Source organism: Zootoca vivipara, chromosome 5 (genome assembly GCF_965207765.1).
Source record: "Zootoca vivipara chromosome 5, rZooViv2.hap1.1, whole genome shotgun sequence".
Classification (NCBI taxonomy): domain Eukaryota; kingdom Metazoa; phylum Chordata; class Lepidosauria; order Squamata; family Lacertidae; genus Zootoca; species Zootoca vivipara.
Window position 1 is genome coordinate 94,270,968 of NC_142588.1, and position 17,004 is coordinate 94,287,971.

Below are 17,004 nucleotides of genomic sequence, written 5' to 3' on the forward strand. Positions count from 1 at the left end.
TGCTGGAGGAGACTCTTGAGAGTCCCATGGACTGCAAGAAGATCAAACCTATCCATTCTTAAGGAAATCAGCCCTGAGTGCTCACTGGAAGAACAGATCGTGAAGCTGAGGCTCCAATACTTTGGCCACCTCATGAGAAGAGAAGAATCCTTGGGAAAGACCCTGATGTTGGGAAAGATGGAGGGCACTAGGAGAAGGGGACGACAGAGGACGAGATGGTTGGACAGTGTTCTCGAAGCTACGAACCATGAGTTTGCCCAAACTGAGGGAGACAGTGCAAGACAGGAGTGCCTGGCGTGCTTTGGTCCATGGGGTCACGAAGAGTCGGACATGACTAAACGACTAAACAACAACAATAATAATCTCAGTCCAGTAATTAACAATCTTGACACAGCAAAACTCGCAGTATCAGCAGCGCACAGTCTTATTTTCAACCTTGTCATCAGCGTTTGTGTTGACAGCGTGCAGCCTGCAACTTCTTCCTTTTATTTTCACCTCCAGCTGACACCAATCAAGCCTAGAGTGCTACTCCTACGCACTAAAGAAAATTCTGGAACCCTCTTTAAAGCTCCAGGAACTTTTATCTGTTTCTTAAAGAATGTTTTCCTAACACATCTGTCTTATTGGATGCTTTAGCTGCGATTCCTGCATTGCAGGGGGTTGGACTAGATGACCCTCGGGGTCCCTTTCATCTCCGATGGTGTGATCCTGGAAAAGGGGAAACTGCTTCTGGTCCCTGGCCCTTTTGCTCTCCTTCCTGCTGTGCCAGCCTTCGGCTGTGGGCTACCTTGGACTGCTTAGGCAGGGATGGAGAACTGAATGCTGGAAGATTCAAAACAGAGAGCAGAGAGGGCGTCTTCATGCAGCGCAAAGTTAAAACTATGGACCACACCCTTACAGGAGGAAATAGTGGCCGCCAGCCTGGAGGGCTTTAAAAGAAGCTTAGACAAATTCATAGAAGAGGAGAAGACTATGGACAGCTGCTAGGCAGGATGACTCGGCTCTGCCTCCACAGCGGAGAGACAGCCATGCTTCTGAAGCCACAGGAGGGGAGGGTGTTCTTGTGATTAATTAATTAATTAATTATACCCCACCCATCTGGCTGGGTTTCCCCAGCCACTCTGGGAGGCTGCCAACAAAATATTAAAATATTAAAAAAATTTAAATATTAAAAACACACTTCTGTTTGTAAAATTAAAAATTTGACTTCTGTTTCAAGTGTATCTGAAGAAGTGTGCATGCACATGAAAGCTCATACCAAAATAAAAACTTAGTTGGTCTTTAAGGTGCTACTGAAGTAATTTTTTTATTTTGCTTCGACTCAGACCAACACAGCTACCTATCTGTAATTAAAAATACAGTAAAACAACAGACATTAAAAACTTCCCTAAACAGGGCTGCCTTCAGATGTCTTCTAAAAGTCAGATAGTTGCTTATCTCCTTGACACCTAGTGGGAGGGCGTTCCACAGGGCAGGTGTCACTGCCGAGAAGGCCCTCTGCCTGGTTCCTTGTAGCTTTGCTTCTCGCAGGGAGGGAACCGCCAGAAGGCACTCGGAGCTGGACCTCAGTGTTCGGACTGAACGATGGGGGTGGAGACGCTCCTTCAGGTCTACTGGACTGAGGCCGTTTAGGGCTTTAAAAGTCAGCAGCAACACTTTGAATTGTACTCGGAAACGTACTGGGAGCCAATGTAGGTCTTTCAGGACTGGTGTTATGTGGTCTCGGCGGCCGCTCCCAGTCACCAGTCTAGCTGCCGCATTCTAGGTTAGTTGTAGTTTCCAGGTCACTTTCAAAGGTAGCCCCATAGATCAAATCCTTCTTGTGTGTTTCCAAGAGACAGCTGCCGTGGTCCTTTGGATTTCCTTAGACCCATGGGCAAAGCCAGAGGGGGCAGGGGGGCTAATGCGGAACCTATTCTTTGAAAAGCTCCTCAAAGCAGGACCCTTTCTGTGTTGCTTTCCTGGCCTTGGGGACAGAAGCTCTGAGGATGCTGAGAGCCAGGGCAGGATTCTGGTGGGCCAGTGCTACCCCACAGGGCTGCTTCCCACAATGGGGTGCATAACAACAGGGCAGGGGGAGGAGGATTTTTTCTGCCAGGAGCCCCACCAGGCACAAGGCTGCTCTGCCATCGCTAGACTCTGGGGCTAGGATTGGCTGAGTGCTTGGCCAGAGAATAGGAGATTGACAGAAAGGCCTTAAGGATGCATAAAATGGGGGGGGGGGCAGGAAATTGTGTGTGTGTCTTTGAGATGTTGAGGAGGAAATTGTTTTTAAAACTGCATTTTCCGTGGCAGGAGCTGCAGCGGAGCAGCCTCCACAGCCATCCTCCACGGTGGCACTGCTTGTTTCTCTCTGGGTAGCCCAGTCCTGGTGCCCAAAAACTTTCCCACCTGCCCATTCTGTGCCCCTCAGGACAACGCCCTGCTGGTCTTGCAGGGCCCTCTTCCCCTCCACCCTCCCAGCCATCTCCTTTGGCTTTCTCTGGGGCATCATCCTGAACCCCAAAGGCAGGATGACAGCATCCGCATGGTGCTTTGGGGCAGAGAAAGGCTCTTCTGTGCCTGCCTCGAGCGCCCACTCATCCCCTCCTCATGCCCCCAAATGCCCCCCCTTTTCATATAAAAAGAGGGTGGCTTTGTTGTGGGGAGAAGAGGACCCTTCTCCTCCCCTGGCGGTGCCCTCCTCACAGGCACACAGCCGGCCTTGTTCTCCCCTGAAAGCCCGAGACGCGCTTTGTCCTGGGGGTGCCCCAAAGGCTCCACAGCTGCTTTGGTGGTCGGAGGAAACTGGGAGACAATGGAGGCAACTCATTGGAAATGTGGTTGCTTGTCACTAGCTGCAAAAAGGGGGTGCCCACATGATCCATGAGGGCTGGGGGAGAGCAGTCAGGCCGGAAGAGTGACGGTGGGGGTGGCCAGGGCAGGAAGATGGTGGGTGCCTCCACCTCACCCCAGCTCCCGTTTCCCAAGGCCTCCTTGCCACAAGGCAGAGAAGGTTTGTTGCCCAGCAGGGAGAAGATGGAGACGGGCCATGGAAGAGGATTGGAGACCAAAGAGAAAGGGGTGGGCCAGGGAAGCAGATGCCCCAGGAGGTGCAGGGGTGGGGCAGAGGCCACAGAATGGCCCCAGCCATTTCCCCATGCTTTCCCATGCAAAAAACCCCCAAAGAGGGCTGCCTCCCTGCCTGATACCTTTTCAGCAACGCAGACAGGGTCCCTTGACCAAGGGAGCAGTCAAAGTCCCTTGACCAAGGGAGCAGGCAGAGAGGCGCCCAGCTCAAGCCACACACTCCAGGAGGGACATTGCTCTGCTTACAAGGAACCCCCCCCATTGCTAAAGCACAGAGAACTTCTATCGACAGTCCTATGATCATTGCACCATCAGCAACTGGGCCTGGCTGCTCAATTGCACCTCTGAAAATGCTACATACTGCTGTTTCTACTAAGAAAGATTTCTCCTCCTCTTTTTGTTGGTTCTCAAATGCACAAAAAGGCAGACTGCGGGACTTCGCCTCCTCCCCGTAAAGTGAATCTTCTTCCCGCCCATTTGCTGCCAGGAGCGGTTTGTTTCAGGGTTGCTTGGACGTAACCATGGCAGGGCGCAGGACTGGCGTTTGACTTCGAACGTTCTAGTGGGAGAGCAAACAGCAGGGACTCTGCCTGGCCCTCGTGGGGTGTTGACACAGAGAGCATTATTCCAGGATCCATCGCCAAGTTGCACTTAAGGGGGACAAAAGGAGACAACCCTGTAAGCTGGCTTGGGGGGGGGGGGACGGACAGGACGGGGTTATCAAGCTCAAGATGTTAGTTCAATATTTGCCGCTGGATGGAAGGCGTTTGGGGCTTCCAGGAGTGTTGACATCATGCTTGGCTAGCTCAAGATGAACATATTCAGGAGAGCAGAAGAGGGATGCCTGAGCGACACACGTCGGCCACTCTGTGGGCAAAGAAAAAAATGCATGGGTTAATAAAAGCTGTTGCTAATGCTTGAGGCTGTGTCTGTCTTCCTCCCCTCCCACTTTTATTTTTGCAACAGCCCTGTGAGGTAGGATAGGCTAAGTTAATATGTGCTCATAAGCAGTGATTATTGTCAATAGATGCAGAAGGAGGGGACCCAATCGACACCCAGGACCCCAGTCCCAGGAACCCCTGTTGGCATCTCTTCTCAGAGGGATGAAGCGAAAGGTGGCAGCGTTTCAGACTTTTTAGTTTAGAGACAAGGTGAATAAGAGGAGACATGAGAGGTGTTTATAAAATTAGGCATGGCAGGGAGAAAGTGGGCAGAGGAAAGTTTTCCTCCCTCTCTCATAGCACCAAAAAACTTGTGAAAGTTGGAAGATTCAGGACAGATGATGAAAGTCCTTCTATGCGCAGCACAGAGTTGAACTATGGAACTCCTTCCCACCTGAGGCAGTGATGGCCACCAACTTGGATCTCAGTAAAAGAGGATTGGGCAAATTCATGGAGGAGGAGGGGGCAATCGAGGGCTTCTAGCCACCACAGCTATGTTCTGCTGCAGCGGCCAGAGGGGTAATGCTTCTGAACCCCCGTTTCTGGAAAACACAAGAGGGGATGACATTGCTCCTGCGTTCGACTCCTCCTTGCTGGTTTCCCCCAGGCATCTCTGGCTGGCCACTGTGAGAAGAGGATGCTGGACTTGATGGGTCCCTGGGCTGATCCTGCAGGCCCCTCTGACTGCACAGATGTGCTCAGAGCCTCTTCGCACCCCAGCTGACACCAGCCGAAAGCAGAGCTCTCCTCCAGGCACACAAAAGGCCTCGTCCGGCTGCTAAGCCCCCACTTGAGAAAGCCAAGTCAGATCATCAGACCCCCAGTTGGCGCAGGCAAAGCTCTTTGGGGATGAAGAGACACAGGGAGAGTCCATGAAGCTAGCTGGGATTGGGGGGGGGGGTAGCGGCTTCCCGCATTTCTGGGCTGTTTGTCCAAAGGATGAGGACCCCCCCCCTTCTCTGTGTGTGACCCTACTGATCCTTTAGAGCCATGAATATTCCTGTAATCTCTTCCAGAGGCTCAACGGCCTCAGGACCTTTTCATGGACCAAAAAAGCCTCTCGGGGCACGAGCAGCATCCCCCGTCCCCACAAGTGTGGGGAGGAGGAGAGAGCCATCAATGGCTACAGGGGCAAAAGAAGACTTTTCTTCACCCTGGTCAAAGACCCAGTTTGGCACATTTGCATACACACACACACACACACACACACACACACACACACACACACACAGGCTGGGAGCCTCAATGGTGCCCTTCTGGAGGCTTCAGCCGGGGCAAAAAAACCTGGCTGGCCCCTGCCCCCCATAGCTATGGGCACTGTTCTGCTCTGTCTCCACAGTTGGGGGTCACCAAGGCTTCCGAATACCAGTTGCACAGGAGGGGGGAGCTGTTGCTCTGGTGCTCGGGATTCTGTTGGCAGGTTCCCCCTGGGGCATCTGGCCGGCCGCTGTGAGACCAGGCTGCTGGCTGAGATGGGCTCCTTTGGGCCGGATCCAGATGGGCTCTTCATGCATTCTTAAGTGGGCTCTGCCCCCCAGCCAGGGACAGGCCAGCCCCTGTTGCTCACTCCCATAGCTCCTGCTCCCTGGCAGAAGGCAGGCAACCTCCAAGAGCCACAAGGGTAAACAAGGGAATCTCTCCTGTCTTCCCTCGGAGGAAAAGCTTGCAGGAGATAAGCCCAACTCGCAGGGTGCATCTCACTTGTCCACTAGAGGTTCCTAAGCAGAGGCTGGGTGGCCATCTGCCAGGGATGGTTTTGCTGAGATTCCTGCATGACAAACCACGGCAACTGGGACTCTGCCGGCGGCAGCGTGGGAGGGAAGTTGCAGAGGGCCCACCCAGTAGAATTCAAGAGGAGGGGGAGGGGATGCCTACTGACATGGGTGGGGCCTCAACTTCCCTGGAATGCAACGGGGATGAGGATTGGGACCACCTGCCAAGGGAGGGTAGAAGAACAGAAGTCCAGCCCCCCAGATGCAGAAGTGGGGGGGGGCACTTGGCTGAACAATATAAGCCAAGCACTCAGAAAGTAGTTGCCCCCACTCACCTAAACTGCCATTACTGCAGCTGCTAAGAAGCGGTGTGGACAGCAGAATGAGGCAGACTGGATTTCTGCACTGGGTTATGATCTGGCGGTTGAATCAACCATGATCAACTCTGCCATTTCCCCCCAACCTCAACCGATGCGTGTGGGGGGCCCTGTACCTTGTTATGTGCAGAGAACAGCGGCTGTGATCTGGAAATCAAGCCTTACGAAGAAGGGTTGAGGGAGTTGGGTATGTTTAGCCTGGAGAGGAGAAGACCGAGGGGTGACAAGAGAGCCACCTTCAGATGTCTGAAGAGCTGTGTCCCATGGACGATGGAGCAGGCTGGATTCAAAGGACCATAAATGAGATTCCAACTCAGCATTTGGAAGAACAGTTCAATAGTTGAATGAACTCCCTCAGAGGGTAGTGGACTCTCCTTCCTTGGGAGGTTTCATAGAATTATAGGGTTGGGAGGAACCCCAAGGGTCATCCAGTCCAGCCCCCTGCAATGCAGGAATCTCAGCTAAAGAATCCCTCACAGGAGGCCGTTCAACCTCTGCTTAACCATCTCCAAGGAAGGAGAGTACCAATTTTGAACAGCTCTCACCATCAGAAAGTTCTTCCTGATGTTTAGTTGGAATATCCCCCTCCCCCCATGGTTGAGGTCCTCCCCTCCAGAGCGGCAGAAAGCAAGCTTGCTCCACCTTCAGCCGGGCAGCCATTTATATATTTGAGTTCTGTTTTTAAGCAGGGTGTGTGTGGCCGTTTTGAAGAGATTCCCACATTGCACTGCGTTGGACCAGACAACCCTTGGACCTCCCTTCGAACTCTAGGCTTCTTTTCCGCCTTCTCCCAAATCCATCTTGTGCTCGCTTCTCACACACATCATTCCAAAGGATCTACTGCAATGGGAGCAGGTTGTTCCGCCCTTTGCTCTTATCCTCACGGTGCCCTCCCTCCCTGCCTGCCTGCCAGCCCCCCAATGTGTGTCTCCTTCCAGAGGGCTGGAGTTCAGTGGGGGGAGCAGAAGACGCCTGCAGCCCCGGCCTGTAAACAGGCCATCATTCATCGCAGAGGGAGAATCGCAGGCAGCTGCAGAACAGGTGTGCAAGCCCTTGTGCTTTGCCGAAACCTGAGCAGGGCGCTCTGGGGGCTCCTGCCTGTCCCCCCACCCCTTTAACCTGACACTTCCATGGAGCCACTCTCCCCACCAGCGCCAAGTGCGCCCGCCTTCTACCCGGGCTTCTTTCTGCTTGGCTGCGTGCAGACATGGCTTGCATTAACTCCCCAACCTGCCAGGAAATTATTGGAAACAAAAGGGCCCGGGATGTCCCTCACCCTCCGACAAGCTCCAAAACAAATGGTACAGGAGCAGGGTCACAAAGGAATCCGACGCCCACCGCCCGCCCTGGAATTAATTTACCTACCTCAGAGCCCATTCAGGGGAGGGGGGCGGCGGCTGCGACATGACAAGATGGGACAGGCCTCTGCCCGCCTCTGGGCTCCTTTGTGTCTCCCACATAATAGACAAGGCGAGTGCATTGCAGGAGGGGTGGGTGGGCACCATGTCCCGTCCCCCCCCCCCCCAGCGATGGAGCAGGGCCTTTGCAAATGCTAATGGGATTGGAGCAGGACGGAGGATGTTGGTTTTCACACCAAAACAGAAAAGAGGCATTGTGGGGAGAGGCCGGCAATAAAAGTGTCATATCTGCGTATCAAAGGATCTTCCCGGACTCTCATTCTCCGTGCACATGATGCTTCTCTCCTAACGCTGTGCCAAAAATGTCTCCCTTGGTGTGCGCTTTCGTCTTCTTTTACCATTCCCCATTGGTTTATGAGAAATGATGTTGCATCCGAGAAATCAGGAAGGAGGTGTGAACATTTTGGGGGCATTTTTATGGGTGGAGGGGCTGCAGGCAAGGAGGCGGAAGAAAGTTGGTTCCCTTTGGACCTACGGTGATTTGCCCTTTCCAAAGTGGTAACAAGGCCATCCTTTGGAAGCCGCCCTTCTCCGAGTTTTGCAAGCAACGTATAGAAAAATAGATGTGCTGGGATAAACTTTGCACTAAAATGCTGGCCAGTTGTCATGAGGACCTATTTGAAAAATAAGACATGGTAAAGTGGATTGAGTTTCTCTTAAACAGAAATGGATGAATTTGCCCAGAAGAAGAGCCTGCCGGATCAGGCCTGCGCCCTGCCTAGTTCAGGATCCTGTTCTCAAAGTGGCCAAGCAGCAAGCAGGATTTGAGCACAGGAGCAACTGGGATTCAGATCCACCCGGAATGAACAAGCCCCACCCCACACCCCACTCTTCCGTTAAAAGTGCCCATCAAACTGGTTTTGCAAGTTCATGGGATGGATTGATGGACAAACTCCCGAGTAATGTGCTATAATTTCTGTGTTCAAGCAAATCTTAAGATAATGAGGGTAATTTTGTTTTAATACAGTTTCAAGTAAAATGTAGTCGGCTGCCCTTTTCTTGATATGCTGGCTTGGGATAATTAAAAGGGGGGTGGTGGTGGAATCCATTTTCTTTGCACTCGGTGATCAGTATGAAATATCCAGCACTTTGCCGTTTTACCAAATGCAATCCATCTTGGCTAATTGAGGGGCTGAAAGATGAGTGTTTTAAGAAAAGGCCAAATGCTGTTGCGCTTCTGGAATTCACGAGAGAGAGAGAGAGAGAGAGAGAGAGAGAGAGAGAGAGAGAGAGAGAGAGAGAGAGAGAGAGAAGCCCCCCTCCCCACCGCTGTGACCACAGAGCCTTCACTTTTCTAGCATACAAACAGTGAGCATCTCCCTCTTGAATTAGAGTGGCATCACTGCTCCCTCGCAACGGATGAGCAATGCAGTGGCTCAAGGTCAGCAACCTGTGGCTGCTGACAAAGCAGGAGAGAAAGGCACAAGGTCAAGGCAGGAGTGGGAAGCTGCCTCCTGTGGAGCAAGTACCAGAGCTCAACTATGCGCCGCATGAAGCACTTTCTCTGTCCCGACTCTTCCAACATGCAGCTTCCCTGTCGGGTCCAGGCAGCATGGGATAATGGGTGCTGGTCAGGGCTGACTGGCAGAAAGGGCTCTTGGGGGTTCCAGGCAGAAAGCCTTTTCCCAGCCCTACCTGGAGGTGCCACGGGGAAAGTGAAGCCGGGGCCGCCTGGGGCAAAGCAGGTGCTCTGCTGCTGCTGAGCTGGGGGTCCTGCCCCAACGCCTGAGCCCTTGTGGCAGGTGGGCGGCATGCAAATAAATAAGAGAGTAAGAAATTAAGTGCTCAAAACCTCTCTTTATTTTGTTTTCCTTCAACGACATCTGCATTCAATAAATAACTTCCACGGGATACATCATGCTAAATGTCAGGTCGGCAACAGAGGCTTATAACTGAAAAGTGGACCAGACAGAAGAAAGTACGAGAAGAGGATTGGCAGGGGGTAGGGATGGGGAAGGCTGTGAGAGATGAGTCTCGATGCAGCACCCCTTTGGGGGAAGGACCCCTTTCTGGGATCCTAAAGTTGCCTCTAGGAAGGCCAGAGCAGCTAAGAGGCTTTTGCATCATTGAGGGCACAGAATCTCTGGCGTGCGGCCAAAAGCATTTGCTACACACACAAACACACAAAATGCCACCTCTCTCTCTTTTTTTTAAATAGCAGAGGAACGAGGATTGCTCTCTCCCATCTCCCATCACTCTCATTTTGGTTCTTGGCAACAGCTGCCTCTCCCTGCCCCCCACCTTGTTTCCGAATTCCACAGAACATCATGCGGGGAGGGGGGGCACACCTCCCACCTGCGAAGTGCAGCAAGGCAGTATCCCCGGAGGGTGAGGGGAGAGAACTTAAATGCAGCGCTGCGTAGCCCATCGAAGGAAGCAGCCTGCCAGCAAGTCACTTGCGCAGAGAGGTGGAAAGGCAGACAATGGAGATGTGGGGCTAGGGAGGGGGCTCCAGTACACGCAGAAGGGCGATGGGGAGGGGAAGAGTGGGCACGAGGACATTTGGAAAGTTACCTCGAAATGCGGGAGAGGAAATGTTACTGGTAATGTACATTTCGGCATTTAGGGCTGGCGCAAAATGACGGTTATCCCACACTGGATGCCTGGAGCTGCTCAGCGTGGGTGACGAATGTCTGCACAGAGGAGGCCGTTTCTTCCACGATGCAGAGAGGAGATGGCTGGGTTTAAAGGGGCTCTGTGTGGAGGGCCGTGCAGCACACGGCAGGGTCCCCTCTCCTGCCCAAAAGCTACCGAAGTCCTGCAGCATAAAAAAACCCAAACTGGGTGAGTCCTCCTTGAAAGGAGCTTGACCTCCAGAGTCTACCCCCTGCCACGCAGGCCAAAAGCGAATCTCTTTGGAGCTTCTTGCCCGCTCTCTAAGGCGCTTATTCCACACGTGTCAAAAGCTGCTGATGTGCCAACGATTTATCTGGAACCTGCCACTGCTGGTGGAATACTCAGGAAGGAGTCCCTCTCGGCAAGCATAAAAAACAAAAGTGAAATGGAGCTGGCCAAAGTCCCGCCCCCACCCCAAGACCAAACTGCAGTAAAATGGATAGTGGAGGATGCTGTTCTTTGAGCCAGATACCCATGAATGGGCACCCAGGTGCCTGTTTGGAAACGACCTGGGAGCCCCCGCCAGGCTGCTTGTCACTCCCCCCTGCCCAGCTTCTCCAAGTGCCTCAGCCAAGGTCTGGTTCCCCAGAAGAGCATTGAAAAGCAGGTGCTCTCGCTTGGAGGGCACCTCAATGCGCTGCGTCACACAAACAAACAAACATGACGTAGGTGGTGGTGTCGACGTATGTACAAAGGCTAAAATTTTATTTCAAGTCCCTTGGGTTCGCCACGCAAAGGAGCCCCAGACCGGCTAAAACCACTTGAGGCGGCGGAAGGGAAGGGGTCTTGCCACCCCAGAAAGAAAAACCCCCTACTTCTGGCCCCTCCCTGGAAAAAGAGAGAGAGAGAGGGAGCACTTGCAGAACCTGGACACCACCCTCAAGGCATCACTTCGAGGTAAGAAAGTGTAGATTTCCATTGCCAGGTTTGCTTCCCTCGTCATTATTACTGCCACCGTCACCCAAAGGGCAGGTGGCACCCAGGACCTCTCGTTGCCTCCTGCTAATTGTCTCCTTTCCCTGGGAGACGTTCTGGGACACCCCTAAAAAGTGCAACAGGGAGGAGAGGAGGACCAGGAGGCGCCGCGGGGCCCTTTCTCGTGCTTTGTGTGTTCCAGAAGAGGGGCTTTGTCTTCCTGTAGAAGCTCTGCTGAAACACAAACACAAATGGACTGAATTTGCAGAGAGAGACTGGACAGAGGACCCCTCCTCCTGTCCCGTCCCCCCCCCAAGTCATTTTTGTTTGCTGGGAACAGAAAAGCCGCCTCCCATCCTGGCTCGCCACTCACTCGCCAGGTATCTCAATCAAGAGACAGGTCCCTGGCACCATTCCTCAAGCAAAGCCCAGAAGGGTAAGAGAGCGAGACAAGAGGGAGAGTTCGGCCCAGGCTGAATGTATAGCCCTCGGCTGTACTGGCTGTACTTGAGGGACGATTCCACATGAAAAACGCTTATGTCCCTGTGGAGATGGCTGTACCGAATCGGTGGCGCATGCCCTTCTGGCTTGCACTCTTTATAGAGACTTGAGGAATGAGATTACCCCCCCTCTTTTATTGTCCATTGCGGGTCGCCCAGCCAATGCCCCAGTGTCCTTTCTCTTGGCAGATCAAGAGGAGCAGGGGACAGCAAAGGTTGCAAGGGTTTTAGCTGGGGCAATCAGAATAAGATCCACCATTTGACTATTGATTAAAAAACCCCAAATGTATTTTATATAATTGACTTTGTATTTCTATTCTTTGGATATTGTATTGTTGTTTTATTGCTATGGCTGATGGCTGAGTCAAATAAAGATCCATTCATTCAGATCGGCCCAGAGCATGGGGCATCACAGGGCACAAGCCCCCCCCCCCCGTGTGCCATGCTGGAATCGGGAGGCCCAGATCCAAATCTCCAATCAGCTAGGAAGCTTGTTAAGGTGGCTGAGGGATTCTGACTAAACGTTAGGAAGAACATTTGGACGGTAAGGACAGTTCAGCAGTGGGACAGGCTCCCTCGCAAGGCGGTCGACTCTCCTTCCCTGGAGGCTTTGAAGCAGAGTTGGGTGGCCCTCTGTCAGAGATGACCCTTGGAGAGCATCTTAAAATTCTGTGAGACTTGGATGAAGCAGCAGGAGGATTAACTGAACAACCTTTTAGGGCTCTTCCAGGCAAAGATGGAGGTACGCAGTCCCTTGGAAAGATGAAGGGGGCTTCCTGCTTTCCGGCTGCGTTAACAAGAGCAAGACGGGCCTATTTTGGGTAGCGTCAGAGCGCTGGAGTTGCTTAGTGACCACCCAGAGCTCCTTACCTGTGTGGACCAGCTACTTCTCTTCTTGGTGGAGGGCTTCAATGAAGACTTCAAGCTTCTCCTGGATCTCCCGAACCTTTTCTGGAAAAGTTAAGATGCTGCTATCAGGACAGGTGGCTCCAGGCACAACAAGTGACTCCTCTGCAAGTGGAAACAGGCCTGGCCTCCCTGAGGAAGGCTGCGGGGCTGGGCCCCCATCCCTTCCCTGCCCCACACGTGCCTCGGAGGCCTCCCCTGAAGAGGAGAGGTGCCAGCAGTCAGACTAAGGCCTGCATTGCTGTATTAATAATACTGTATTAACATGTCCTAGTTAAACTGCATTAATTAAATTTCCACCTTTAATTGAAGACTAATCTAGTATAAAGCTGTGCTTCAGAATTAATTGGATGGCAAGCCTTGGCAAAACTTCCTAAAAATTAAAACATGGCCTGCGTTTTTGATGAGAAATAATTTCAGGTTTAAAAGTTGTGAAATCTCTGAGTGCAGCCACTTACATTATTACCATGAGCTCCTCAGAGGAAAGGGTGGAGGGACATATAAATGTAAAAGATTGAATAACTGTGGATGCAAAAGCTTCTGAATGGTTTGTTCTTTGCAGGGGCTGATTTAGGAAGCCAGATTGTGTTTCCTCCAAATAAGGCTCCTTCCTAGATCTCACGCAGCTCACTTTGCTTCAGCAAAGCAAGATTAAATAGCATTTAGAAAGTTACCCCTTAGCCAGAAATATTCCAGAAGACAAAATAAAAATCACAATTCAGAGGTCCAGTCGTTCAAAAGAGGGGGCAGCGTTCAAACTAGCCAGACAGGCTAAGAGAAGTGTCCTGAATTTAAAGATGCTTTTGCAAAGGTTATAATCCAGACTTCGTCCTGTTTCACTCACCCACCCCCAACCATTTTATTCTTTAAAAAGTCAGAGTTTATCTGGCAGTCTGCCCAGCAGATGCAGCAGCAGCAGCAGCTACAACTGATCTGTCTGTAGGTTTTATCTATTTACCTGTCAGCAGCAGGTAACCCGAAAACACCCTTCCTGCCACTGGACCACGGCGTCAGAGGCAGAAAACTCAAAAGCAAGGAGCTGCCCCAAAGCTTGAGGAAGGGAAGAATGGGCAAAAGGGCAGTCCAGTCTCTGCCAAAGCAGACCAGCCCCCACGGGCCCAGCCTGCACCACTGGCTTGGACTTGGGGGTGTCTCCAGAAAAGAAAAGCTGTCCCTGAGCTATGTGACAGGTGAGAGATCAGCCTTCCTCCTGGGAGCGTGGTGCATGGAGGGTCCTGGGGAGAGAAGAGCTCGCTCTTTCAGAGGTGCCAGAGGAGGAAGAAGTCTGTGTGGCCACTTTATGGGGCAAAAGTAAAAATGAGGCCTGGAAGGCAGAAAGAAGCCACAGCAGACTCTAGAGGACATGCCCGGCTGGCACCCGCAGAGTCCAGCTTGCCGCCTGGTCTCCAGAAAACCTTCTCCCTTTGTAGCTTTGTCTACCTTCTAGAACATTATGCTGTCCTCTGTTGCTGAACGGCTGTCTCATGGAAGATCACAGAGCCACAGAATCTTGGAGTTGGAAGGGACTCCCAAGAGTCACCTAGCCCAACCCCGTGCAAGGCAGGAATCTCAGCTTGTGCATCCATGACAGATGGCCGTCCAACCTCTGCTTGAAAACCTCCAGGGAAGGAGAGTCCACCACCTCCGGAGGGAGACTCTTCCACTGTCGAAGAGCTCTGATTTCCAGAAAAGTTCTGATGTTAGGCAGAATCTCCTTTCTTGTAACTTGAAGCCATGGGTTCGGGTCCTTCCATGTAATGGAGCAAGTTTGGTTTCTGCTGCTCCAGAGAGGAGGACCTGAACCAATGAATTCAAATGCAGTGGGCTGGGCTGGATGACCCTGGGGGTCCCGTCCAACTCTACAATTCTAGTGTTTCCTCCCCAAACTCTCAGGGCTCAGCACCCTCTCACCGCCTTGTTTCCTCCTGACCTCTCCGCCCCAAAGTTGCTCCGATGACTCCTGCACAAACAGCTTTCGGCACCGAGCCAGAGATACGGAAAACCCGATTCTCGCGGCACCTGTTAAACAGCAGCCCCCGGGCTGGCCACCCCGCCTGCAGCTTTGCAACAATGACGCAGGCCCCAGTGAATGGCCATTCTCCTCCCCATTTACTTCGTGTTTGCTCAAAAGATGAGCCGTTTCCCTCCACCAATTCATCCCGGGGGTCCCTGATCTGGGTCATGAATATTCCCATAATCCCCTCTCCCAATCTCCCATAAACCCCCGGCTGACACAGAATGAAGAAACCCTCTATTCAGAGGCCTCAAGAGAGCCATTCATGCTTGTGGGGCTCTTTATCTGCACATGAAACGACACCCACAGCTCCACTCATTTTCTTTGCATTAATCCTCTGATACCAGCTCCAAAGGGGCTCAAAAACAGACTAATTGATCTGTAATTACGATCTGAATACACACCGTGAACACAGAAAACAGAGTTGGGAGGGAGGGGGAATGACAAGGCTTGCTTTTGCTGGTAACTGTGGGCACAGGATGGAACAAGGGCTGAAAAAACAAAGAAGAAAAACCTACCTCCCAGCACCATCCCCCCGACTTCTGCAGTGCTGCCCTTTGCTGGGTCTGTTTCAGATCCCCCCAGCTGGGGAAGTGGGCAAGGGGCTGAGCAGAGGGCTGCCAGACAGTGACATCCATGGTGGCATCACGCAAGAACATATCATACAAAGAGGCTGCAGGATGAGGCCCACCAAGCCCAGCATCCTGTTCTCATATTGGCCAAGCAGGTGCCCAAGCAGGTGCCCAGCAAGCAGGATTCATGCCCAAGAGCGGATCTCCCCTGCTGTGGTTTCCAGAAACTGGCACTCAGAAGCCTGGCTACCTCTGACTGTGGAGGCAGAGCCATCCTGGCGAGGAGCCATCCATAGCCCTCTCCTCATCCTCTTTGAAAGCCATTTGGGTAGATCACCATCATCATAAACTTCACTGAACTAGACAAAGACCAAGGCATCATCCAAAACCCGCATTAAGCAGGTGCCCATCACGGCCTCCTGCGGAAGAGAGTCCCATAGTTTAACTCTGTGTTGAGTGAAGGAGGACTGCCTTTTACCCGTTTTGAACCCTTCAGCGTTCAGCTTAGTTATAAGTGCACAAGTTCTAGTGTGAGGAGAGAGGGAGGAAAACATTTCTCTCCCCACTTTCTCTATGCCATGTGCAAATTTACAAACTTCCTTCATGTCACCTGCTACCGGTACCTGCCTTTCTCTAAACCGACAAGTCCCAAATGCTGCAACCTTTCTTTGCAGGGGAGTCTCTCCACCCCCTGAATCATCTCGCTTACCCTTTTCTGAACCTTTCCAACCTTACAATATCCTTTTTGGGGTGAGGTGCCCAGAATGGTCCTGCCTTTGTGCAGCCGCACAGAGACTGAAGGCTGCCTGAACCGGGTGATCATAGCTTGGGTCGTGCCCGACTTCATTTCCCACCCCCTTCCTTTTTTTCAAAAACCACTTTACATTAATGCCTCACATTTTTGAACCAGTTTCCTCTTGCTCACATACCGCGCCGACCGGCAGGAAAAAGCAAAACTTTAAAGAGAAAGCCACCCAGGCTGCCCTTAAAGAGACAGATCTCCATCGATCACTTGCGGAGACAGATTTATAATAAGAGAGGCCCCCCCTCTGTTTCTTTAAGGCTGCAAAACCAGATGGGAAGTGAATGGACAGCCAGCGGGTCAAGAAAACACAGGGGAGGTTCCGCTTGTCTGCCGCATTTGTGTTCCCCGCAGAGAAAAGGGGTCAAGACGGAAGCAGCACGGCCGGCGGATGGAAAGGGCCTCCTTTCTTCGCCTGCCTACAAAGGCTGGCGCTGTTCCCCTCGCCCCACTGTCAAGCGGGGAGAAAGATGGGCTTGCCAAAAGGTCCCCGGCAGCCCCGGCTTCCCAAAGAGGCAGAGGCAGGCAAATGAATCCAGGGAGATTGTTAAACAATTAGCTCATTAGCGCCACGAAACCGCCAGACAAAGGGCTGCCGAGGGGAAGGCACTGGAGCGGGATTTATAGCAGTTCAGGGAGAGTCGCCCCCATGAATCACAGCAGCGGAGGTTGTTGCGCAGGATTAAAAGGGAAAGCTCGCACGAGAGGCGAAGGAAGTCTGAGGAAGCGTGCGCGGCCGGTGAGGAGCACGCTCAAAAGGCCCACTGTCAGCAGCGCGCAAGGAGGCCGGTTGCTGACCACCTGAAGGGAGGCCTTCCTGGGAACCCTTGCATTGCAGAAGTGGGAGAACAGAGCAGGACAGCCACTAGCCAAGACAGCACAAGGGCAGCAGGCACAGGTGGGCTCTCCAACTTGCCGCTGAAAAACCAGCTCCCACTCAGAGCTTCAACGCAGCTCTCTCCCCCACTTGGCGCCCGCTGGGTGCTTCAGACTACAACTCCTATCCCAAAGCTGCGCTGGCTGGTGCTGCTGGGAGCTGTAGCACAATTTGGAGAGCACCCAGTAGAAGGCTGATTTAGCCTAGGAGCCTGCATGCACCTATGTCAATATCCCCTTGGCACCAAGGAAGCCTTTCTAGAAGCCAGGAGGAAAGACAGAAGGA

The 17,004-nt window shown here is 52.5% G+C and overlaps 1 protein-coding gene across 14 annotated transcripts in view; it reads right to left on the reverse strand.

The window, feature by feature from the left end:
* Window positions 1-1,296: 1,296 nt before the first annotated feature.
* Window positions 1,297-17,004, reverse strand: part of OPA1 (OPA1 mitochondrial dynamin like GTPase) — a 58,875-nt gene continuing 43,167 nt past the window's right edge. For 4 of the 14 annotated variants that reach the window (XM_088669352.1, XM_088669346.1, XM_088669348.1 and 1 more), the window contains 2 exons: window positions 12,419-12,499; window positions 9,295-10,275 (listed from right to left, as the gene is read on the reverse strand). In XM_088669352.1, the coding sequence (XP_088525478.1) occupies window positions 12,432-12,499 (68 nt within the window). In that variant the 3' untranslated portion in view covers window positions 9,295-10,275; window positions 12,419-12,431. Of the gene's footprint in view, window positions 3,937-9,294; window positions 11,283-12,418; window positions 12,500-17,004 lie in introns of those variants that run through there. The other 10 variants (XM_060274266.2, XM_060274264.2, XM_060274265.2 and 7 more) reach the window with 4 other exon arrangements.